This window comes from Rhamphochromis longiceps, linkage group LG1, assembly GCF_057381845.1.
Source record: "Rhamphochromis longiceps isolate RC_006_pf linkage group LG1, R_longiceps_female_GT1.1, whole genome shotgun sequence".
Classification (NCBI taxonomy): Eukaryota; Metazoa; Chordata; class Actinopteri; order Cichliformes; family Cichlidae; genus Rhamphochromis; species Rhamphochromis longiceps.
The window spans coordinates 41,357,736-41,383,410 of record NC_140557.1 but is presented as its reverse complement, the minus strand read 5'-3'; the positions used below and the strand labels follow the sequence as shown (position 1 = coordinate 41,383,410).

The window sequence follows — 25,675 nt, the reverse complement described above, 5'->3', positions numbered from 1 at the left end:
CGACTGTGAGATCATTCCTGCGCGTGGCCTTCTACCTGCACATCTCCTCCATCTAACACACTGTAAACACTGCAGTAGTTGCACCCTTTCTGCACACTCGCTTTTCTACTCAGTAATATTCCCGTCAATACTATAATCACCTCTGTCAGTCCTTGATATTTATTATTGAGTGATTTGTATATATTGTGTTATTTCTTAAATTTGTAGATCTGTAACATATTGTATTGCTAAATAGTCTGTTTCTGTTACTGCGTTGGAGCAACTGTAACCCACATGATTTCCTCAGGGATTTATAAAGTATGCTGATTCTGAAGGTCAGAGTTCAAGTTCTATGAAATTCTTTTGAATGCGGTAACTCCATAAGGAATCAATCTCAGTAACCTCGACCTCAAGGCTAGAGGTCAGAGGTCAAGTTGTCTGAAAGTTTTCTCTTTTTTCCTGATTGCTGTGATGATTGACAAACTTGGCTAACACAATTGTTGTGAGGACTATATTTATTGCATAACATTATGGGTGTGTCAGCGTTGCTGCATGTTTTCGCCTAACTCTTTCCATCTCACCCTGTAGTTCGTCCACAGGCCTCTGTTTCCATCGACATGATGTCAAACAGCAGCATCCTGGAGCTGGCTGACCACCCTGCGGGCTGGGGGCCTGGGGATCGGGTGGTGGTGGCCAGTACAGACTACTCAATGCACCAGGCTGAAGAGTTTACACTGTTGCCCTGTCCGACCTGCGCATCCAACCAGTTGAAGGTCAGAGGTAAGAGTGCAGCAGCTGACAGTGTGCTGCAGTTCTAGGCTGCAAGGACGGGAATTTATGCTGCTGGTAATTCTGCACCACAGTCAAATGTCAGCTTTCACTCAGAGTTGTGGCACATAGTGTCCTAGACAGGTCTTTGAAAAAGAGTTGTAGCTGTGGTCTGCCATCACCAGTGTGTGAATGGGTGAATGACTGAATGTAGTGTGAAGCGCTTTGGGGTCCTTAGGGACTAGAAAAGCGCTATACAAATGCAGGCCATTTACCATTTACTGACTAAAAAGTACGTCATGACTCGAGTCCCACTGCCTTGAAACGAGTGAAACTAATTTAAAAATGTAAGCTGTCATTACCTCTGAAGAAACTGGAATGCCATTCTTTGATTGTATCCAGAGTCAGATTAGTTTAGTGGTGAACACTGAATATTTTTCATTTTTCTGAATGACAACTCTGCTTCAGTTTCATTAAACGATTAACTAAAAGTGTATTAGAACAGACGCCTGTATTAATGGAGTATGTGTCCAAGGCATTTTATGATTATACTGTTGCCTTCACATGATCTAAAAATCCTTCTAGAAGCATCTACATGAAATTTAATCTTAAGAGCTTGTAAGAAGGCAGCTGGACTTCTTTAAATTATCTGAAGCTCTTTCACCTCTCATCCAAGAGACATTTTCAGTTCTAAAACCAAATGCTGAGTCCCAGGTATTTTAACTAGTGGGGCTTGTCCCTTAGTAAGTGGCCACTGACCCACTAAGATTAAGACTGAGACTCACACAAAAACATTTTAATCATTCAGATTTGATTGAATTAGACATAAAAACATTAACACATAACAAGACAGTTTAAAGACACTGACATAGAGTGCAAGGAAATTTGACCCAATACTAAGTTACTGGGTAATATTCATCTGTCAGATATCCAGTATACACTATCTGGTTCACATGAAGTTATGTTTCCACTTTGTCTTTGGATATGAAGTCACAGATTCTTCCATGGTCACAGTCAGTGACCACTAAACCAACCATCAGTTCTCCCATTACATACTTTTAGACTGTTTCCAAGGAGGCGCAGTCTTGATGACCTGGGCAAATCATTCTTTAGCCATTGGCTCATATAATCCAAAACATCTCTCCAGAAAAGAAAAACTTTGGAAGACTCCCATAATGCATGCACATAGGTGCCTCTTTCTATCTTAAATTTGCAACATTAAGCATCATTAATTAAACCCATTTTGTGTAATTTAGATGGGAAACCGCCTGGAAGTTGTACTTTGAACAATTCAGACATTCACCTGAAATGTCTGAATTCAGGAACTGTAATGTGTTAAAGGAGAATCCCTGGGCACTGATGCTGAGGTGCTCCTGATGTGTTTATCAGAGTGTGGATGCTCGATAGAAAGCACCTACGCTGAGAAAAATGTGTTTGTGTGAATGGCTGAAAGAGGTTTGTACCAAGTAAACATTCAACATTAGTCATAAACACACATCTTCTTTTTATTTGACAGAACTGATTCTACATTGAAAAATAAAACCAAGTGTGTTGCTAACTCTCCAAAGGTTGATTCTGTTCATCTGGACGTAGCGTTTTCAGATGAACAGAATCAACCTTTGGAGATTTACTTACCTGGATTGATTGAGAATGCGTCAAGACAAGTGAGTTGCTAAGTTACTAAGTTTACTTTTATGGCACTAAAAGACTTAAAAAGCTGCCAAATGTACCACAAGGTGAAAAGTGAGAGCTGTAGCCACAAGAAAGAAGCTAAGCTAATGAAAAAAGGCTGAGCCCAGTGGAAACTTATCACTGAAGGATAAGGTGAGGGACCCTCAATCAATTTCTTGTAACTGCAAGGCAGTCTGGTCAGCTTTAACACACTGAGGCAGCTTCTTTCACCCTTTAGATACACACACACTTTTGTGTCTGCTGTGTGCATTAATGCAGGTTTATCTCAAAGCAAAAGCAATCGGAGTGTGCAATGTGAACATTTTGAACATTTGAAGGTGTTTCTTTTGAAGTGACTTAGCACAACTGATTCAGGTGTGGTCTGAGAACAACATGGCATTATGGCAGGTGTGATCCTGTGGCATCATTTTATCAACTAATAATTATTGTTGGTGCTCTAATGTGTTTGCCTTACAATATAAAGCTTTTAGGAACCGTTGTTGTCACTTGTCACATTTAACTGGTGGCGCAACAACAGCACGAGCAAGAGTGACCCTCAGACCAGTTTGTACACTACACACCCTGAGCTGGCAACGAATGCTTTCAGACTGCCAAGTGCACAGCCAGTTTACTGTTCCCACTGAACCATAATTTAGCATAATTCATGTCACACCTAGTCATTAGGTAAGCTGCAGTCAGCATTCTGTTTCTATTTTTTCCTCCACTGGCCACAAAAACAAAATGAAAATGATAAGATGTGCACGAGTCTGTCCTGCACTATTGTTCTTCACTTGCAACAATAATGTTGACTTGCACACAAGATTCTTGCACTGTAGCTAAGTTACAGCTAGCTGGCTAATTTATCTCCATATTGACGATTATTGTAGAGGTAAGTTATTATCATGAAGTCATATTAGACTTTAGCATTTGGTAGCAGTAACACTAACAGTCAATCTAGGATTAGCCAACTAACTGTTACTGTTAAAATGTCTCGATACATGTAAGGAAATTAAGGAAATTCCAAAAAGCTAATTCTGTTCATCTGGACTTCTTCACAAAGTCACTCGGATGATGTAATTGTTAGGTATAACTCTATGTGGTTATATACTGTGAATCTTCTGATGGCCAGCCAAGTTACAAGATCATCATGCAGCGTATAGACAACGTAGCCAGCCTAGATACATTAGCTGGCCTGTGATCCATCAGGCTAACGTTAGCCAAAAGAAGTTTGCTTCACCAATTAAATGTCCTGTCTCGCTGATGCACATCACAATAGTTTTAACCTAATGCACAAATGTCCATTTGGTCACACAGGCTTCACTTTCTCTGATGTTCACTTACCTGCAAGCACAGATCAACTGTTTTTTACCCACAGCATGTAAAGACATTTTATTGAGGCACTGAAGTTGCTATTTATTGTTTAGTTTTTTTATTGTATGTATTTATTTATCTAGAACTCCTGTCATGACAATTGTGTATTTGCCACATTGTGAGGACTTGCCTCCCTTATAGAGGACAGTTCCATGTTGCTTAAATCATTAAACCAAGACTTGCCAGAGTAAGGATAGTTCATCACTAGGGAACTAGAGCTAGAAAAAGATATCAGGAAATGAATGTAAGCCGAGTGAAAGGATGGTAACACATCCTCTGTGGGTATGTGTATTTCTAAATATGCAGTGTGATAGAGGCCAGGTGGAGACAGCCTATAGCAGTGTGTGGGAGTTGGTGGAAGGTGTTTGGTCTGACTCAGGGCCAAGGAAAAGTCTTAGCCTGTATCCTGGAGGACTGTATGTTCTTGACTGAGCCCATTCATGTTGGCACACACACACTTGGATACCATCACGCATACTGATATGAAAACATTCACTTCCAGACTATTTTTCTTTCTGTCTCGCTGCATTCACATGCTATAGCTCTTCGGAAAAGCCCCTGGTGCTTGCAGAAGCTAAAACTGGCATGGCATCTTCTTTCCTACCTGTCAATTCCTGACACTAATTCACACACCAAAAAGATAAGTTTGCATTTCAGTATTAACAGATTTATTTTCAAGTCTCCACTGAAGCTGCTGGAATTTCTTTTCTGCATGGCTGCATAAAAATATCAGACCTAGTAGCGCTCTCTTTTTTCCTTAGGTCTCTGACATCACTTGTTATTTTGCTAAGTGAAAGCCCTGCTTTTACCAGCCCGAGGCTTTTCCTCAGAGCTCTTGTCACTCTCAGCACGACTATAATCTGTTACATTAATTTATTTATTTTTTTTTATTAACCTTTATTTAACCAGGAAGATCCCATTGAGATTAAAAACCTCTTTTTCAAGGGAGACCTGGCCAAGATAGGCAGCAGCAGATGTCTCACAGTTACAGAAATTACTCAAACACAGGCAGCAACAACACACATGCAACAATAAGTGAAAGAATACAAATAAAATAAAAATAAAATTCAATAAAATTCAAATAAAATAAAAAGTCAGTTAAAATGACAATCAATCTAATTGAAACAGTTGCATGTTATGGACTTGGCCTCAAGGATTCGTAGTTTAGATTTAAAATCACTTAATGAAATGAATTCAGTCATTTTCCATTCCTTCTGCAGTTTGTTCCAGGCCAAGGGTGCTAAATGGACAAAAGCTCTTTTACCAAGTTCAGTTCGGGCAAATGGAACAGAAAGCAACAAGTAACCATGCGGACGAAGAGAATACCGACCAGCATGTTTCATTACAAGCAGGGAACATATATAAGAAGGCAGCAACCCAAGTATCGCCTTATATATAAAACTGTATAAATGAGAGTTCCTCCGACTTACCAAAGCAGGCCATCCTACCTGAGAGTATAACTCACAGTGGTGAGTCTGAAATTTACAGTTAGTGATGAACCTCAGACAAGCATGATACACAGAATCAACCATTCGAAGACATTGAGCAGAAGCATTCATATATAGAATATCACCATAATCCAGCACAGGCAAGAATGTTGCAGCAACAAGCCGCTTCTTTGTATTAAAAGAGAAACACAACTTATTTTGAAAATAAAATCTCAGTTTTAACTTCAGGTTTTTCACAAGATTCTCTACATGTGGTTTGAAGGTAAGCGAGTCATCAATTAAGATTCCCAGATATTTATAGGTGTGAACCAACTCTATTTTATTACCTTCAAGAGTGGTTACTGATGGGATTGTTTGGGCTCGTCTCCTTGATTTAGAAAACAACATGAGCTTTGTTTTGTCTGCGTTGAGAACAAGTTTAAGCTGATGTAATGAGTGCTGGACAGCAGAAAAGGCTTTCTGCAAGGAGTCGATGGCTTGGACAAGAGTTGAACCACAGCTGTAAATAACTGTATCATCAGCATAGAAGTGCAAGTTTGCATCTGGCACATGTAGACTAAGATTGTTTACGTAAATGATAAATAGAAGGGGACCTAATACAGAACCCTGTGGCACTCCGCTGTGCACTGTAACAAAGTCAGAACATAGACCGTCAGATTTAATGCACTGAGTCCTGTTACTGAGGTAGTTTGAGAACCATGCCACTGCTCTCTCAGAGAGTCCTGACTGGAAGAGTCTAAGTTTTAAAATAATTCCTGCTCACGTGCCACTTTGCAGCACTATTTTTGAACACACGCTGATAATCGAGTTTGTCCTCCACCCTTGAGGTTATACACAAACAGGAAGAGTGTTGTTTTTGTTGTCCCAGCAGAGAGCTGGGAGATAGATGAGAAAGAGAGCGAGACAGCCTGAGGCTATTTATCAGTATGACTTCAATCATCTGAACATTTGACAGTTCTAACAGGCATATTGGTTATGCCTCCTTGAGTCATGGTGGTTTGTGTGTCCCAGTGATCCCAGGAGATATGTTGTAGGGGGCTTTTGCCCCTGGTAGCTTCAGTTGAGTCCATGACCACACTATAGTGCCCAGGACAAGATTAACAGGGCCCCACCATGGAGCCAGTTCTGAGCTCACAGGCCTAAGTCTATGAGGTGCAGCCCTCTCATTGGCTCATCACCTGGAGGAGGTGTTGTAGGAGTCAGGTGCAGTGTGCAGTCAGAGGTCAAATCTACAACTTCCTCACAACTCATCGCTCTGGTGACGTAAGAGCCCCAGTTGGTGTCTGATGTTGGACGATACGAGTTAACCTTGTGCTCACTTCAGTGGATCTCTTGGACTCAAAAATCAGTCTCCTGGAGAAGGGCTGGACTTTTACCAGCATGGAATTGCCTCGGTGAGAGATGGGGCGATTGACCTGTACGCTGGGGTTTCTCCCAGTGGGGTAAGAGGCTTGTTTTCCTTCAGGGGAACAATTCCTGACTGTCCTAACTGCAAACGATTAATTGTGAGTAGTCACTGAATGCTGCTGGCGGTGACCCCTATCAATCACCAGTCACTAGGCTAAAGTGTGCAAAGTGCTATCTGCGAGTCAACAGCGTCAAAGGGATCGCAAAGAAGTATACGGTACTGCTGCAGGTAACCAACTTAAAACAATGTATTGCTTTTTATTGAGCAAATACAAGTGAAACCTCTTTAGCGCATCCCTTTGTAATGCAGAAGAAATTGCAGCATTCAGTAACTCTTCTTTTGTTTGCATTGTAAAGAACAGGGATCTAAAACCTTTAAGTCTGGGCTGTTGATGCTTTAAATCAGAATGAAAATGTTCTTTTGTACTTTTTAAGCTCTGGCTGCTCTGGTGGAGGGAGTAGGTGGAGAAAAGAGATTAAGCATGTGTGGGTGTATGATGGGTGTATGATTTTCCTGGCTTGGCTTCAGTTTTTCTAATCAGCACGTTTGTGTTGTTGAGGATATGTATGTGGAGGAGGGCGGACGAGAACTGTTATCGTTTCTAAGAGCCGTCTTCCACTTACTCTGATCTTGTTGTCCTTTCTACTTCTCACTGCTTTTCATGGGATCATTTTTGCTTTTCCTTCACTGCTTTTTTACTGAGGTATAAATGGTCCTTCCAAGGCTTTATTTTAATTACAAAAAACATAATACTGTAGCTTGCCTATGAGGCCCAGTGTGACTGTAGGTGTGGGGGACGCTTTGGGTTTTTTGCTCGCTACAGAGTTTTAGAACGATTGCAGAATTCAGAAACACTTTGTTGTTGTTTTGTACCTGCTGTTGGTACCTTTGGAGCATTTTTCATGAAAGTATCTGACAAATAATATTACAGTGATTACATGTCAGAGCATGTAAATAAATTTTGACTCAAAAACACTATCATGGTGGCATTGATCAAAAATGCCCCAAACTCATAGATGATGGCACAGTGACTGAGTCCACCTTGGATAAACAGAATGGTCTCCTGCCTTTTCCCCCAAAGAATCAGTCAGCGTAGTGACTTGTGCTGGTATTCCCAAAGCCATAATCAGAGAATTTTCTTCTTGAATGTTGGGGAACTGGTCAAGGTGTAACCTGTCTTTTTGGGGCGATCGTGGCTCAACAGTTGGCAGTTCATCTTGTAATCGGAAGGTTGCCGGTTCGAGCCCCGGCTCTGACAGTCTCGGTCGTTGTGTCCGTGGGCGAGACACTTCACCCGTTGCCTACTGGTGGTGGTCAGAGGGCCCAGCCTCGCCTCTGTCAGTGTATCTGTGGCTGCAATGTAGCTGCCATCACCAGTGTGTGTGAATGACTGAATGTAGTGTAAAGCGCTATACGAATACAGGCCATTTAGCATTTTTAACCTTGTTGCTGAACAAAATTGAGAGAGAGGCCATCAAAGCAAACACCTGGGTTTGTGCCTGTGTGGTTGGAAGACTTACCTGTAAAAGGTCTTTTATTTTATCCTGCCTTTAACTTATAAGAACTACTGCAGCCACAGGATTAACTAATTGCCGTTTTTCTACATTCTAGTCTTTTTAAATGTTTTAACACTTTGTTGATGCTGTTATTGTTATTTTGAATTCCAAAAAAAACCCACTGTGAACTTAAGGATGATTCTTATTTAATGCTTTCTTTCTTTCTTTCTTTCTTTCTTTCTTTCTTTCTTTCTTTCTTTCTTTCTTTCTTTCTTTTTTACATCTGTAGATATTATGATGCTATTGATTTCTTTTGGTGGCTTTGTAGGAAAAAACTGATACTGTAATGGATTGGAATTGCACTGGCTCTATCCCTTTTCCAACTCCCTGATTCTCCTGCATTAAATTGTTACATTTGATGTTTGCACAAATTGTTTTGTGCTTTTTGACTTGATTAAGCACCTGCGTCTGTGTTATGGGATCTGCACTGGGCATCAAAAAGCGATGGGCAACGTCAGACTAAAAGAAAGGAAAATACCACATTGATGAAGTAGTTGCATTTCCACAGGAATAGGCCCTTAAACCTTGCAACTGCTCAAGGAGTAAAAGGGCACGCTGCCTTTTGGTTGCAGCAGGCTGAGGAAAGTCGTCCTCACTGGCCAACAAGGTTATCAGCAGGTGCAGCGTGGATGTTAATAAGTTCAGTCTGAGTGTGGGTAAGGCAGAGGTAAAGAAGTGCTCCTGTGCTTGACTCAGAGTTGAACTCGTCTTCTTTGTCTCTGACGCTGATGTGTTGTAGGTCAGTGTGTTTTCACACCAACGGTTCTTTTTTACTGTGCATGTGTTCTGTGTATGCAGGTAAAGCCAAGTTTATCCACATGGGAGAGGAGGTGGATGGGGTAGACATGAGGGCCGAGGTCGGCCTGCTGAGTCGTAATATCCTGCTTCGTGGTGAGATGGAGCCCAGCTGCTATGGCAATGAGGCCTGCAAGTTCTTCAACTTTGACACTTTCGGAGGACATTTGAAGGTAAACTCTTCTGTTAGCTGTCGTTTGCAGAATAGGCAACACCGTGTGAACAGGCTTGAAAAGGAGGAAAAACGATCCCTTTAAAGAGAACCTGTCGTAGCCATTTATTCCCAGCTTCATACTTTAATTCTTGGGCTATACTATAGAATAGTGTTCTGCCATCTGCTTAATGATGATAATGATAATCCTTTTATAAGATTGTAAAAGCAGATATGCAGGGCTTCTGCCTCAGCTGTCTGAGGTGAAGTTAGGGATATGGACCCAAGAGTAGAAAAAAAACCTGTTAAAAAGAAGGTTATGACCTGTGATTCAAGCAACAAAAAACGTTTTATTCCAGACCAATGACAGCTACTTTTCTCAGGAACTGCAGAGCTCCACAGAGTGGGAGTGATTACTGCACACATACACAGGAAAACGGTATAAAGCTGCCAAGCTTCGGTGCATTCTTGCTCGCGTGCTCTGCCAAAACTCCTCGTCCTGCGCCCTCATAGCTACTACACAGAGAAATTAGTAAATGCACTCCAGGTGTGCCACACCCTCAGCCATTCTGCCGTCCCATTCCCTCCTACAACCAATCCACAGGCGATACCCTGCCATCACATCCACCCACTGCCTAACTTAGGCCTGGGATCTATCCAGCCTGATCTACTCCTCGCCATAGGAAATCAGCCACCAGATTGCCAAACACTCTTTTACCATGTATCATGCTTTAGCGAATTTCAGGTTCCCACTGGTGTAAAGAACTGGATGGTCAATCCCACGTATGTGTATCCCATGTATCCCGGTGCTTTGGGGTGTGAAGCAGATACTTCACATAGAGGGCAGCACCTGAGTGTGCCTGCCCACATCTGTTCCAAAGTCTTTGCCTTCTGCGCTGGCTGTGACCCGACGGTTCGCTGTTACTGAGGTACGTTGGAACCAGTGAAGCATGTTTGCCTCAGTAACCCCAGAGATGGAGTGATTAGTGCACACGCCCAGGCCAGTGCTTTACAGCTGCCCAGCTTTAAAGTGTTTCTGCTCAGCCATACTGTCCCACCTCTACCTCCACAAACCATACCAAACACCACAGCTGTGTGTTTGACCAGGACTCTAGCCAATCGCAGCATTTTTCATCATTTACTCTGGAACTTTATAAGGAAACCTGATTATTTAGTAACACAAGCTTTAATAAAATACATTTTTCATTGACGATAACAGATATATTAGCTTTTGTCAACATTTGAAAAACTGTCAGGTGGTTGGACAAGCCTTGGTCCCATCTGTAGATCCTACAGCTAGATGAACATAGGGTCCCAATTTGAATTTGAAAACATAAAAGACATTACTCAGACTGTATACCAACAAGTCCAGTACTCTTCCTCAGAGACACAGAGGAAGAATATTTGTCCTTTCATGCTCACAGATGGAATCGTGCTCCATAATTACTGACTTGCACACATTTGCTGGACACTGTATTGTGACACCTAGTGTGTCTTTAACCATCTGAGTACCTGGACCAGACTAAGTTGGATAACACTGAACGAATTTCAGGTTCCCTACTGCTCCTCCAAACTCTTACTTGGGGGAGGAGCTCCATCATACTGTTTTTGAGCCCTTTCTGTTCTCAGTACACATATGACTGTTGATCATCTCATAACAGCTTCATTACATTTAAAGAAAACACAGGACGGATCATCTAATGGAGATAAGTGTGCATACAGACAAGAGGTTATTTTATCTTCTATGTTCAGAGTCATAATAATCTGGCTCTGAACACCAACAATGTGGAGAGTCTCTTGTTTCAGGTTTCTGGGTACACACATCACAGAAGACCTCACATGGACACTGTGTCCCTCTAAAACAGTCTGCACTTCCTGTGCACCCTGAGTGGCTTAAAGCCTTCTGGTGTTTTTGTACTGCTGCACCATTCAAAGCATCCTCACTCACGACATGCTGACATGATATGGAAACAACTCCGCAGCAGATAAGAACACTGCAGAGTCATAAACCTTCACAAAAGATAAACAACACACAGCTGCCTGCCCTTGAAGACATGTGCATATTACACTGCCTGCAGAAAGTACACTGCATCCTAAAGGACTTGTCTCACCAGCTGTTTGAACATCTGCACTCAAGCAAATGTTACAGGTGCATCAGAGCATGCATCTGCGTAATTAAGAACCAGTCTTAATCCTAGATCCATCTTCCCAAGGGCAGAAGGTAGTGCAGGTCATCTATGAATTAGAAGGTTGGTGGTTCAATCCCCATCTGGTCCATTCTGCATGCCAAACATCCTTGGGCAAGACACTAACCCCAAGTTGCTCTCCGATGCATCCATGAATGTGTGTGAATGGTAGCTAGAAAGAGCTTAAGCATAGAAGAAGTGGCTGTATGAATGGCTTTAAAAAGGCATGTTGTATGAAGCACTGTGAAAAGCCTACAGAAGAATCAGTCCATTTACCATTCACTAATGAGCTCTGCTCAGGAACCGCACAGTGATAATCAGTGATGATCATTTTCTACACAAGTGCAGAATCTGGTAATTGTCACTGTTTGTAACCTGCACTGTTTTTGAGCTCTTTTAAATGCGTCAAATAAATTGGGAGAAAAGTGAAAAGGACACAGCAGCAGCTCTTTTGGACGCTGACTTTTCAAAAGTCGTGCTCCTGCTCTGTCATTTTTTCTGCGTAGCCTTCACAGCCGACACTTTTTCTCTCTGCCAGAAATCACAACTAAATGCAGCTCGGTGGCACTCAAAGTATGTTTTTACACTAAAACTCTGGGTCATTAGAAATAGCAGCTCTGAATTGCACCCAGAGTGCTTTGCACATTATAGGTGTAATATGTATTATACATTTAAAATATTTTAAACAATAGAAATGTTGCTGCTTTGGTAGGAATGTGTGTTTAGAGCATATTAAAGGCAATAAGTTAAAAAGATCCTTTAAAAAAACACATTTTTGAGCATCGTTGTTATACTGAAGCTAGTCTTTTGTTTCTTCTGACTTCCTCCACGTTAATGCACCACTACAGCAAATAATCCACATTAACATCTAAAATCTTAATTTAGTTTAAGGCTCATTAAGACTCTCGGGCCTCTGTATGTGTTCATCACTGAAACGTCCTTCTTTCTGTCAGCCTCGTGCACCCTATCATCAGAAAGAGGCAACAGAGACACTGACGCAGGAAGGAGAGGGGGGAGTGTGTGGTTGTCTTCCTGCTGCCTCAATGCCTCCCTTTCCCCAGGGCAAGCTATCATATTCCATTATAAATTTCCATCACAGCCTCATGTCACATATTTCTCATGCATGGGTGTGTGTAGAGCATGAAATAGCATAACACACACATGAGCACACACACACAGAGGGTGAGAAACACTAAATGCCTCAGGACAAGTCCTGTCGTGTGAAAACCTCCCATTTCCAGAATTATTAGCTGGTCGCAAGCTGAATGTCGCTGACTGTGATCCGGGTGATATTTCTTTCATTTTTTAGCCTTTTCACAAACACTATGATGTAATGAAAACCAGTGTGACTGCAAGAAGTGTTGGTTCTCATGATTCTCTGGGTTTTTTGGGACATAGCTGCATGGCGTCACAGTCTCCTGGCATCTGCCATCCTGCTTCGTTCTCCACATCAACCCATACCTGTCTGTAACTTCATCTTTTATTTGTCCAAATTTCAGTGTTTTCATTATTTTAACGTCCTGTTCTGTTCCTCTCTCGTAGTATTGTTGCTGCTTTAATAGCAAGTTATGTCATTGATCATATAACTCCTTTAAAAATACTTCAGTGAAGTGGAAACAAATGTGGTGACTCGAAGTAGCAGAGGTGAGGCCTAGCAGACACTGATGTCAACCTGCCAAATTTCAGGACTTATCAGGATCCAAAAGTGTGACTAATTATTGCAAACATGTTACCTGGAAGAAAACGATGCATGGTGTCGACTTGTGGTTTGTTCGTTTGTGTTTTGTTATCTACCAGGCTGTGAAGATGCTTGCAGACATGCGTATTTCAACGCGGGAGTCGGGGATTTGTCTTGTTCCAGTTTTGTTACATTGATTTAAAGTTTTCACTGAACAATGGCTGTTGTAATAGTGATTACAAGTGTTGGGGTCATTACTCAGGAAGAGTCACGTATTACACATCACTCGTTACTTTAAAAAGTAATTCAGTATCTCCCACTTTACCGTCTCACTCTTGTCCTTCTCTGCACTTGAAAAAAAGTCATGTCTATACCCGCTACTCAAAATCTGCATCTCTGTCCCACTTTCTACCTCCCACACATGCACGGAAATCAGCTGATTGTAGCCGCGAGAGTGTCCAGGAAATAAAAAACATGTTTCTTTCTGTTCGCCCGGCTGGCAGAGAACTGAAGAATGACATCATTGTAACCGTGATGTAATTATTGAGTTTAGTACTGCAATGAGTTACATTACACTACATTACAAGACATACTTGATTCAGTTCAATTTTATTTATATAGCACCAGCACCAGTTACCTCGAGGTGCTTTCTATTATAAGATAAAGATCCTACATTAATAGAGAGAGAGCTAGATAAAAATAATAATTAATGGTTAAATGCAGAGAGGTGTATAAATACATAGTGAGTGAAAAACAAACACTCAATGGCTAAAGGGCAACGTAGGCTTATTGCAGCATAACTAGGGGCCTGAAAACTGAAGGCTCTGCCTCCCATTCTACTTTTAAATACTCTAGGAACAACAAGTAGGCCTGCAGAGCGAGAGCGAAGTGCTCTAATAGGGTGATATGGTACTACAAGGTCATTAAGATAAGATGGGGCCTGATTATTTAAGACCTTGTATGTGAGGAGCAGGATTTTGAATTCTGGATTTAACAGGAAGCCAAAACAGGAGAAATCTGCTCTCTCTTTCTAGTCCCTGTCAGGACTCTTGCTGCAGCATTTTGGATCAGCTGAAGGCTTTTCAGGGAGTTTCAGTGAGTGTGCAAATGGAAGAACGCAGTCTTACATATTTGTTTAATATGTGCGTTGAAGGACATGTCCTGGTCAAAAATGACTCCAAGGTTCCTCACAGTGTTACTGGAGGCCAAGGTAATGCCATCCAGAGTAAGAATCTGGTCAGAAACCATATTTCTAAGCTTTTCAGGGCCGAGTACAATAACCTCAGTTTTATCTGAATTAAGAAGCAGAAAGTTAGCGGCCATCCAGGTCTTTATGTCTTTAAGACATTCCTGCAGTTTAACTCATTGGTGTGTGCTATCTGGCTTCATGGACAGATAGAGCTGGGTGTCATCTGAATAGCAGCGAAAAAGTATGCTATGTCTTCTAATGATGCTGCCTAAGGGAAGCATGTATAATGTAAACAGAATTGGTCCTAGCACTGAACCCTGTGGAACTCCATAATTAACCTCAGTGTGTGAAGAGGACTCTCCATCAGAGGTCTCAAACTAAAATGAGCTGTGGGCCCCTGCTGCCACTGTCATCTCATGTGAGAGCCACTGTAGTGTTCAAGTAATGCAAAAAACTAACATGAAAACACTGAGAAATATTTCCTAAAATGTAGCATTTTGTTTTTGTTTTTTTAATTTCAAATATTGTATAACAAGACAAAACCGCAAACGTGAACATTGTTTTTCCCTCACTCTTAACTGAAGCCTTACATTGAACTACCAAATAAACACATCGGTCCTCTCTTTGTGGCCAGACACGTGGCAGCACTTCTGCTATCGTTTTGTTTGTATTTAACAAAATCAAAATGAAGACCTAAGTGTTCACTTTAGTTTTTGACTCGCTCACTGAACTCAGCCTCAACATGTTTGTGCGCTCTGCTCATATCGCCGTCATGTTAAATAATTTTTTGCTTTTTAAAGAACTTATCCTAACATTACACTCAACAACAAACAACAAAAAAGTCACTTCAAGGGACAAATTGCACTATATTTCTCAACATTAATATGTTAATGCAAGTGGCCCCTGGGCCGCAAGTTTAAGAGCCCTGATTCACATGACCAAACTGGAGTCCCATTATTGCGTTAATCAACAATGTCATGTGATCACAGTAAAAAAGTACAAAGAAATAAATTACACCCAACACTGGTAGCTACGTCCATCTTTTATTTACAGTCTATGTGCAAAACAAAGAAATTGAACATTAGAATAAAAAAACATAAAATAATGATTTAAAAATCTAAATCTGACTCTAGTGTTGCTAGTCCTGCTTTTCATGTACTTTTGTTTTTTTGCTCGTGTCTGATTGATGCAGTAACTGGAGCTCTCTGACTGCAATGTGTCCACTGTCATCACCAGGTGGAGCATGGTTTTAGGGCAGTCCACATATCTGGGATGGAGCTGCAGCACATGGGCCAGCAGACCATGGGACACTATCCTGTCCATTTTCACATGAATGGAGATGTGGATGAGAGGGGAGGCTATGACCCTCCAACGTCTGTCAGCGATTTATCCATTCACCACTCTTTCTCCCGCTGCGTCACTATCCACGGCTCCAATGGACTGATGGTCAGTTAGGAAGTTGTATAATTTATTTCTGTATTTTTTGTATGTATTAATGCATATATAAGAACGCATACATAAAAATGTGTAATTTATTGTTAAGAGTCATTATTGCAGCTCTTAACCTTCACTGGCTCAGAAGCAACCTGGTAATGTTAGGGACAGTGTTTTTGTATTCGTATAGCGCCGTACTTATTGGTGTTGGTGACTCTTACTAAGGCAGATACGATGACCTCATTTAAAGGGTTTTATATTCTTTTTAGTCTCCAGTAATGTCTCATAAAATCATTATTATAGTGACAGGCATATAATTTTAAATCTCTGAAAGAAACAGTTTGTATGAAGATGTATATGAAATATATGAATTAAAACGCAGGAGATTGGGCACTGTGTGACATGGATAATAGGGGGATTCAAGCTATTAAAGACAAGTGCACGACTATAAGTATCTTGGGGTCTTGTTCATGAGCCAAAGAAGAGTGGAGCGGGAGATTAGATCTGTTGTGGTGAAGAGAGCTGAGTATTAAATTGAAGCGGTTAATTAATGTTCTTACTGTCACCTATGGTCACAGGGTCTGGGTAGACCACTGACATCTCTGAAGGGTGTCTAGGCTCTGGCTTAGTGATAGGCTGAGGAGTCATTCATGTTGGACTCAGAGTGGCTACTCCTCCAAATTGAAAGGGTCCAGCTGAGTCAGTTTTCAGGTTCATATCAAGCAGGTTGCTTCTTTGGTCATCATATTCCAAGATTCCCTGCTGTCGCTTGTGTAGCATTAGTGCTACTCTGTCCTGCACCGGCTGCCCATGTGTGTTTCTGTCTGGCTACATTTGTTCAGCCTTTCACAGACTTTAAACTGATGTATCCTAAATTTGGCCGAAAAGGGAAAGCGAATAACAAGCACAAATTCAACCTAACTTCATCCACTTATCAGTTTGCATTTATCCACTAAACCAGAGCTTCCCAAAGTGTGGGGCCCGCCCCACTAGGGGGCTGCAGAGCCATTGCAGGGGGGGCTCGGTATAAAAAGGGGAAAAAACAGACAGCTTGGACACTGCTAGCACGGGGCGCCCACACAAACGCAAAGCAGGAGATGAAACGTCGCTGAATATGTTTCCAAACCAACTTCATTCTAAAACAAAGACTAGAAAATCTGGTGAAGCAAATCTGCCCTTTGGCTTCACCTGCACAGGTGCCGAGGTAGGTCTCCCTGCAGGGTTGGTTTTCGCCAGGCTGTTTAAATCACAGACAAACAGTATCCCACATTCTTGATTTTTAGTTCAAACACTTCTTGTAATGACTAACTGCTCCTGACATGTTGGAGATGTTTGCTCTTTATACAGTAAAGTTACAGCAGGATACAAATAACATCAGGCTGATCCTGCCACGATTTGTTCCCCCGGTTCAAGTCACGGACAAACAGGATCCCACAGCTGTTTATGTTTTTGAACCCATTTTGCACAGAGAGGCATTTTTTGAAAAATGTATTGATGCAATGTTGAACATTATTACACAGGAAAAAAACAACAACACATAAAATAATGACACCGTGACGCCGCTGCCTTTGTAAATGGAGGGACAGTAACTGCGTGTAAAACCTGCAGACAGTCAGATTAACAGTATTTTGTCATCATTCTGCAATTCATCTCACGTAAACATGAAAAAGTTTGGGAACCACTGCACTAAACCATTTTCGTTGACTAGAATTCAAAGCTGAAGTTGGGTTAAATTTGGTGCAAGAATTTGCTTCCTAAGCCACAAAAGAAACGCATTTGATAAATAATGGAGCTTCTGATGAGCAATTACACTTTAGAAAGTTCACACTTTTGTTATAGACATTTTTTTCTACAGTTAGATTTGAAATGGACCCCATGCACTATGGTGACCTACTCTACAATCAGTAATGTACTGTGTTGCCTCCCAGGTAAAGGATGTGGTGGGATATGACACACTAGGCCACTGTTTCTTCACGGAGGATGGTCCAGAAGAAAGGAATACATTTGAGCACTGTTTGGGTCTGATGGTTCGAGCAGGGACCCTGCTGCCTTCAGACAGAGATAGCAAAATGTGTCGTGACATCACTGATGGAGCATATCCAGGATATGTGCCCAATCCACGTCAAGATTGCAGGTACACAAAGAAAGTTTGATTGTACATAAACGACATGTTTTAAATAGATTTTTTTAGACTCTCTTGTTTAGTTGTAACTGTCTACTTACAGTGCCTACACTGTCTTCTTTTTTTAAAAGGTCATTGTTCATGATACCTGTTCTAAAAAGAAGTTTCAGTATTTAGTTTTTAACAAGTGTGCCACCATCTTGTCCAAGTATGACTTATGATGTAATTCATTTGGTTGGTTGGTTGGTTGGTTGCAGTTACTAGCTGCATCTTGTGTTGGCTGAGTAACGACTGAACCAACTGAAACTAAAACTGAAGAGCAGTCCAAGGGGCTCATTGTTAGATGTGACGTGTTTGTACAAAAACGAGGACAGATGCTCCACTGCTGCACTGGAGAATCCAGAATCACTTATTTTGTAAAGCACTTTAGATTTGATACCACATTTACAGGTAACAACTGTGCTGGTGCCACAGTGCTGAGCTGGTTTGTGTGTGTCAAACAATGACGCATAAACCTCCAGAGATGATAAATATTAAGTAGCAGCTATCCATCCATCCATTATTAGGTATTTTAGTAAAATTATGACCAGATGTTGGACTATAAAAATGCAAGCAGCATGTCTTCACATCACTTCATTTCCATTATGAACAAAACAGAGACATTACGGTTTTTGAATGTAGACTGTTGAGAACTACATGCTCATCCTATCATCAATTCAACGCAATTGTATTTATACAGCGCCAAATCACAACAAGGTGCTTTGTATTGTAAGGTAGACCCACTCAGAATACATAGCAGCTTAGTCCAGGTCACATGACTTTCTATCTCACCACTGTCTCTGCATGACGGGGATGAAAACAGTTACTTAAAACAGTCATTTAGGGCTCAAGTGCTTTCACTGTTTTTGAGCATGTGTGTTTTTATGTGCATGAGTGTGAGTATGCATCGGGCAAAATCAGTCATCCAAATCATGCTCTTCAGATTAAACAGTAAGACATGGCACTTGGTTATATAAGCATCAGTGAAGATGCTTCAAGCTTCCTTTTTTGGTTTTTTGATTTTTTAATTCCCAGCAGACCTGTTTTAGCATCAACACACATGAGTGAATGAAAAGCAATTACATTTTTCTACTAAGGTATTTATTTCTACCTCTACATTGTATGGATATGTTTCAGTGTTCTACTGCTGACTCCCACACAGTGACTATTTTTATTTGCTTAGTTTTGATACGAGACCTTCATCAGTTAATAGTTAAGGATAAAACAGGCAGCAACCTTAACACGGTGCAAATGCTGAATTTCAAGAAATTCAAGAAAGTAACAACACAAAAAAATGATCTGAGTTATTAAATATACGTCGAGTCCTGCATGTGTCTTTTGCCTTTCTGTCTTATCTTGTCATCTTCTGTTGATATTCATATTTAACAGTCCTGCCATGTAAATACTGAGATGCTTTGACGTGGCTTTAAAGAGGCCGTTCATGCTGAAAAACCCTTTCAGTTGGAGCAATTCTGCATATAAGTGAAGTGAAAGACTCATTGCCAGTTATTGAAACTGCTTGATTATTTCAACGATAACGATGGCACAATAAGTTATTAGGTTGAGGGAATAATTGGTTTTCATAGAGGGGTAGGTTTGGATTTTTCCCTTTGTTACGTCGCTATTTAAAAATTGCATTTTGTTTATACTTCAGTTATTTGATGTATGATTAATGGGTAAATTATTTTAAAAAACAACTTGTGTATATATTGTATATAAAACTTAACAAAACATTCTTTGCAAGTAGTAAGATATTGTTTAACAATGCACTGACAGGCAGTGAGTCACTTACAGTCTTGACAGAGGTGAGTTGAAATCCACTTCCCTCTTTGAAGTAAGAGTGTGGCCAAAAATGAAACCCTGAACTGAAAGCTTAATTCTACAATAAAAAGATAAACATATATTATAGTGGGGCTATTAGACAGAAACAGGAGTGTGCAAGCTGATGAATAAGCTACTATTGTGTGATGACTCAGTCACTGGGTAACAGCCAGTGTTGTGGGCTTTCAGATGGTTCCAGTGGATATCCATAGAGCTGACACGACTGAATAGTAAAGCCACTATTGCATGTTAGTAACTTTTGCCTGTTCTCACATGTAGTTTTTCCTCATTTTATGGTCATGGTCTTTCTATGCTTCACTTTTTCTCCTGCAGATATATTTACTCTTTCCTTTTGTTTAGAATAGCTTCAACATAGAGTTTGAAGAAAAGTAGCTCCACTAATGTTTGTGGATAAGGCTGAAATTCACACTCATTGAGAAAGTGGTTGCTTTGCACCAAGTCAGGAACATGATGACATGCTAGAAAGTTGGTTTGGTGTCCTGTTAAAGTAACTTTAGGTCTGCCTGAGCCAATAGAGTGCTCCACTAAATGCACACTTTAATATCTCATTCATTTGTTTATTACTATTTTCAGCGTGACTGAGGTGACTTTCTTCTTAACTCTGCTCTATGGTAAAATAAGCACCAGCACTAGTATTCCCACTAGTGGGAAGTGATAATGTTTTTCAGTAATTTGGTGATGTTATTAATGCACTGTCAATGTGTGTTATTAATTATAACCATAATAATTTGAAAAAAATCCCAGTTTTGCCATTAAACCTGGACATGATTTCCCTTGATAGAAGCTAACTTGGTTGAAGAATATAGTTTGCTCTCCCTTGAATCATGTTACCATGCCTACAGTAAAAGTGTTTTGGGTTTTTTGCAGACTTCTTATGTAAATGATTCTTTTGCATTGCACTGTTGTTGTATTCATCCTTTTAAGATTTTAAGACTAACTACAAATTCCTATAATGGAGCTGTGCAAGTCACATCATTGTCACACAATTGAGCATGGTGATGTTTAGCTCAGCTCTCAGACCTTCCTCCCTCCCATCACTTGTGACAGAAATCACATCAAGCAGGCTGGAGGGGGGCTAAGCCTTGATTGGGACTGGTTGAGACGTTGATTACATTGAGCTAATATCGTTCTCACCTCAATTGAGCTGCAGCAGGGGGTGATGAGTTGACAAGCGTAAATCATTGTTAAGGCTGCATAATGGAGAGGAGATGTTAACAGATAGGTCAAGTTGAGAACTGTGAAAGAAAGCAAACACACTCTGTTCTTCTGCAAAAGGCAAAAGCAGAGGTGGAGGTCTGTGATCAGTACAATTTGTACATCATGAAACTTGGTGGAAAGGTAGAGCACGGATAATGAGAGAGCTTTCAAATATTCTCATGATATTCCAACCCTGTGACTCCATGATAACTGAACCAGTAGCTCCGTTCATTGATAAAGACGGTGGTTAAAAGCTCTGTGATCATGATATGAGGTGGTGACACAATCTCTGTCCCAATCATTACATGCACCTGCTGGGTGTGTATTGGGTACTTCATGAGGATCATTTTTTGCTAAATAAAGATGAATGACAAGCAAAACTTTCTAGCATGGATATTGAACTACTGGACAAAAGGAGAACCCTGTAAATGTAATGTATGTTTAATGCATCTATTATTCCTCCTTCACCTACTTCATGCTGATGCTGTTCTGGAGCCATTTCCATCTTATGAGAGTTGTGGGTTCGAATCCCAACTGGGGCATCTGCATCCAGTAAGGGTCCCTAGGACCCACCATACTAACAATGAGCGGGAGAAATAGAGGACAGGAGAATAAATCAGCTGTTCTCGACAGAACCATCCAAGGTCTACTCTTAGTGGAACAGCACCACCAAGGCTAGGCTAACTCCATCTCAAGCCTACAACAGGAAGAGCATATGGCAGAAGGATGCAACACATAACGCCAACGCTCAGTGGCTGGTGGACCTTAGAGCAGACCACTGAAATGTCCCTGAACAGGAATTAGTATGAATACCATAGGAGCAAAACACCAGCTACTGGTAGACAGAACAGTCATCTAAGACTGTAAGACCAGGCCCACCAGACTGTGCACTGTCTGGACTCATAACTTGCCCCTCACCTAGATCCTGGAATGCCTAGAACTATACAAGATCAACAGGACCCTAAGAGCCTTCTTCAGGAACTCAGTGTGGATAGGGTGTACAACACTAGAGGCCAACTTCAAGCCCATAGCACAAGTCACCATCAAATGCGGGATCTACCAAGGAAGTCCTCTGCCCCCACTACTATTATGCATAGGCCTGAACCCCCTCAGTGAGATCACTGACAAGACTGGCTGCAGATACTGACTACAGAATGGAGCACTAATGAAGCACATGTATGATATCAAGTTGTATGTCAGGCATGAACGATACATCGATTCACGGATCCACACCACCAGGATCTGCAGCAAGGACATCGGAATGTTGTTCAGATCGAAGAAGTGTAGTCAGATGGTAACAAAGAGAGGGAGGGTAGTCAGAACTGAGCACATCGAACTACCAGAAGGCAACATTGCAGACATCGAGCACAGCTAGAAGTACCCCAACCACTCCACCATTTGACCTTCGATCTGAAGAAGCTTCTCGGATGAGAGGTGAAACGTCTTCAAGCAACCTAAAGAAGTCCAGATGCTTTTCTTTCCAAGTTCATTAGAAAATGTGTACTGTAGTTGTCAGGTTTCAGTTAACGGACTCAGGCGCAGACCGGGACTCCTTACAGGATTTACAGATTTTATTTACACAACGACACCAGGTGATGCTATTTACAAAGTGCTGGAGGGAGGGGAGGGGGGTCCAGGGCTCCGGGGTGTGTGAGGGAAAAGACGGGAATCTGACGTCCTCCAAAGGCTCTCTGTCTTCACTCCCCACACTGGGGAAACACCATCCACTCACTCGTCCACGGGATGACAGACAGGCAGGGAAAGGTCCGGGATAGATCTGTACACAGAGATTATAGTTAGAGGCGAACAGACGGAACGAACTCACAGATCCTTATTTACAATCTACTGAGCGACTGACGCTGATAACTCAACGATCCAGCGACGAGTGACACAGTGCTGCTGTCTTAAATCGGCCTTGTGATCATCCCGATAGGCAGCAGGTGCGTGGGCCAGGGGCGGGAGCCCATAATGAGCATCGCCCCGGCAGGGGGGAGAGAGAGAGCACATGTTGCCTAATACAGAATCAGCTGGTGAGGCACAGGGACCATGACAGTAGTGACATTTGGACAGTTTCCCTCATTTTGGGAACAGAACATACGTCCTTATCCTGTAGAGTTTCCTTCTTGTTCTAGCACCCTGCAGGACTGATTTCAGATCCAGACATAGACGTAAATTATGTCCATTTTTGCACATACGACACTCTGACAATTTAGAAGCTATTTTCTCTCCTTCTTCTCCTCTGCATTACTGATTTAAACTATTTATGTGAAATCCAACATTTTTTTTCTTTTACAACAATCTTCTTCTATAGTGCAACTTCCACGTTCTGGATTGCCAACCCTAATAACAACCTCATCAACTGTGCGGCTGCAGGCTCGGAGGTGAGTTGTCACTTTCTCATCTCTCAACCCTTCCCCACCCCTCCTATATCCCCTGTTTCTCCAGGTGGAGCTCTTTCTCATTACCACATTGCCAGGTCAGATTAATGGCTGTATACTTCTATCACCGTCTGGAACAAGCAGACAACAGACGCCCTGCCATACTTTCACTATGATAGAGTGCCAATTATGATCTTACTTTGAGGATTTCACCAGGATCCATTGGGAGGAAGTGTCAATTATCCTCACCAGTATAAGAACTTTTCTCATTTACACACTTGTAAAGAACAATAGCAAAACAGAGGCTGACATGCAAAGTGCAAAACTGATTCTGTGGTTATGTTTATGTATAGGAGTCTGCACATGTTTGTGTATGAACAGAAATACAGATAGTTTTTGTTTTACAGATAAAGTAGTTACTCTAAACTAAAACATTTTATCCTAATAGCTCTGTTTGTAACTACATGTCTATTTGTGTGTAAACCCTCAGGAAACAGGCTTCTGGTTCCTTTTCCACCATATGGCGACAGGCCCCTCAAATGGGTCATACTCGCCTGGATATACAGAGCACACACCTATGGGCCAGTTCACCAACAACAGAGCCCATTCCAACTTCAGGGTGAGTCTGAGGATGAACTGCTGTGGGGAGATAAAGAAAGCTGTGATAGGGAATTTGACTAAAAAATGAATAAAAAGTTGGAATTTGTCTCTACTTGTTCAACACATTAAGTAATCAGTTATTTACTGTTGGAAAGAGCAAGCAGGAAGTGAGCTAACGAAAAGAAGTTCAGTCTTCTGCTTGGAGATAAGGTTGAAGTTACTGGGTACTGGCAAAGTCTTTTCTTTCCATGACCATGTAAACTGTGCCTCTATCACAACAACTTCCACAAATCGGGGAAAGGATAAAATCTATAAAAGGATTCTTAAAGACGTAAGTGTTCATCAGTCTACAATAAGATTATAACCAATATTAAAAAAGGGGAAAGTAGAAACCAACCGTGTGTCACTGCTGGGGCAGCAGTCGTGTGGTGTTGTGAAGGAGGACCAAAGTATCAGACAACGGCGGTGATGCGAGTGAGTTTATTTACAGTGAGTGACAATGAACAGAAGTGAGGACAAAATTAAGCGATAACCTAAACTGAGGAAAACTAGAGAACAAACCTGAAATCATACAAACACGGGAAAACGGCACGGAGAATGTCGGGAAAAGAGACACGGAAATACACAGTTACACAGACAGACCGACACCAACTATATACACACACACAAGGTAATCAGGTAATGACACACAGGAGGGAAGCACAGCTGATCCTAATTCACAAGACGACAGGAAGACACAAGCTGACACAGTGATAACAGACACAGACCTTTAAAGACAAAGTCAGGGACACGAACAAAGCACCAGGAGAACGACACAGGAAATAAACCCAGAACTGGAAACCCTGAGAATGAAACCTACATACTAATAAAGATAACCATGAAGAAATTAAACATCAGATGAGCTAATAATAATAAACATAATGCCAAACACAAAACACTGGGTCAACGACCCAGCACCATGACACTGATTTCAGGTGATCTGATTGCTTGGATGATTATTTTGTTTACTCCCACTATTATGTATTTAAATGGTTCACTTCACAATCCAAATACACAGTTTTGCAAAACCTATGGCCTCACCCATCCAGATAATTGAAATGAGGTGTTCTTCATTTGACTCATTTGGTGTTTGATTATCAAAGCAGAGCCAATAGCTCTCATTGGTTTCGCAATGACAATCAATAGAGAATTAAACGAATAAGTGATATCGATATTGGAATCAATTTGCATCCCTTATCATACAAAACCCTGTCCCCCCAAAATTTGTAGCAACATGGATTTTGTTTTTGCCCGACAAGTATACTGAAAGTTGAATCTAGCAAACAACACATCAGCTTTTTTTGTTAGACCTCTCTCAGTAATTTACACTAAGTGTGAAAACACTGTTGTTCATTCGTTTGTTCCGAATTGTTCAGGGTAGCTAATTATGGTCAAACATACAGCAGGTCATCAGAAAGTTGGCAGTTTGATCCCCAGCTGCTTTAGTCTGCATGCCAAATATCTTTGGGCAAGATACTAACCCCACGGTGTGATCGTGGCTCACGAGTTGGGCGTTCGCCTTGTAATCGGAAGGTTGCCGGTTCGAGCCCCGGCTTGGACAGTCTCAGTTGTTGTGTCCTTGGGCAAGACACGTCACCCGTTGCCTACTGGTGGTGGTCAGAGGGCCCGGTGGCGCCAGTGTCCGGCAGCCTCGCCTCTGTCAGTGCGCCCCAGGGTGGCTGTGGCTACAATGTAGCTGCCATCACCTGTGTGTGAATGGGTGGATGACTGGTTGGGGTCCTTAGGGACTAGAAAAGCGCTATATAAATACAGGCCAGGCCATGTTACTCTCCAATACATCAATCAGACTACAAATGTGTGTAA

The 25,675-nt window shown here is 41.5% G+C and overlaps 1 protein-coding gene across 4 annotated transcripts in view; it reads left to right on the top strand.

Annotated features, from left to right (window-relative positions):
• Positions 1 to 25,675, top strand: part of cemip (cell migration inducing hyaluronidase 1) — a 160,937-nt gene that overhangs the window by 103,823 nt on the left and 31,439 nt on the right. For all 4 annotated transcript variants that reach the window (XM_085409269.1, XM_085409278.1, XM_085409285.1 and 1 more), the window contains 6 exons: positions 568 to 759; positions 9,000 to 9,169; positions 15,437 to 15,646; positions 17,563 to 17,768; positions 23,146 to 23,215; positions 23,703 to 23,831. In XM_085409269.1, coding sequence (XP_085265395.1) covers positions 568 to 759; positions 9,000 to 9,169; positions 15,437 to 15,646; positions 17,563 to 17,768; positions 23,146 to 23,215; positions 23,703 to 23,831 — 977 coding nt within the window. The remainder of the gene's footprint in view (positions 1 to 567; positions 760 to 8,999; positions 9,170 to 15,436; positions 15,647 to 17,562; positions 17,769 to 23,145; positions 23,216 to 23,702; positions 23,832 to 25,675) is intronic.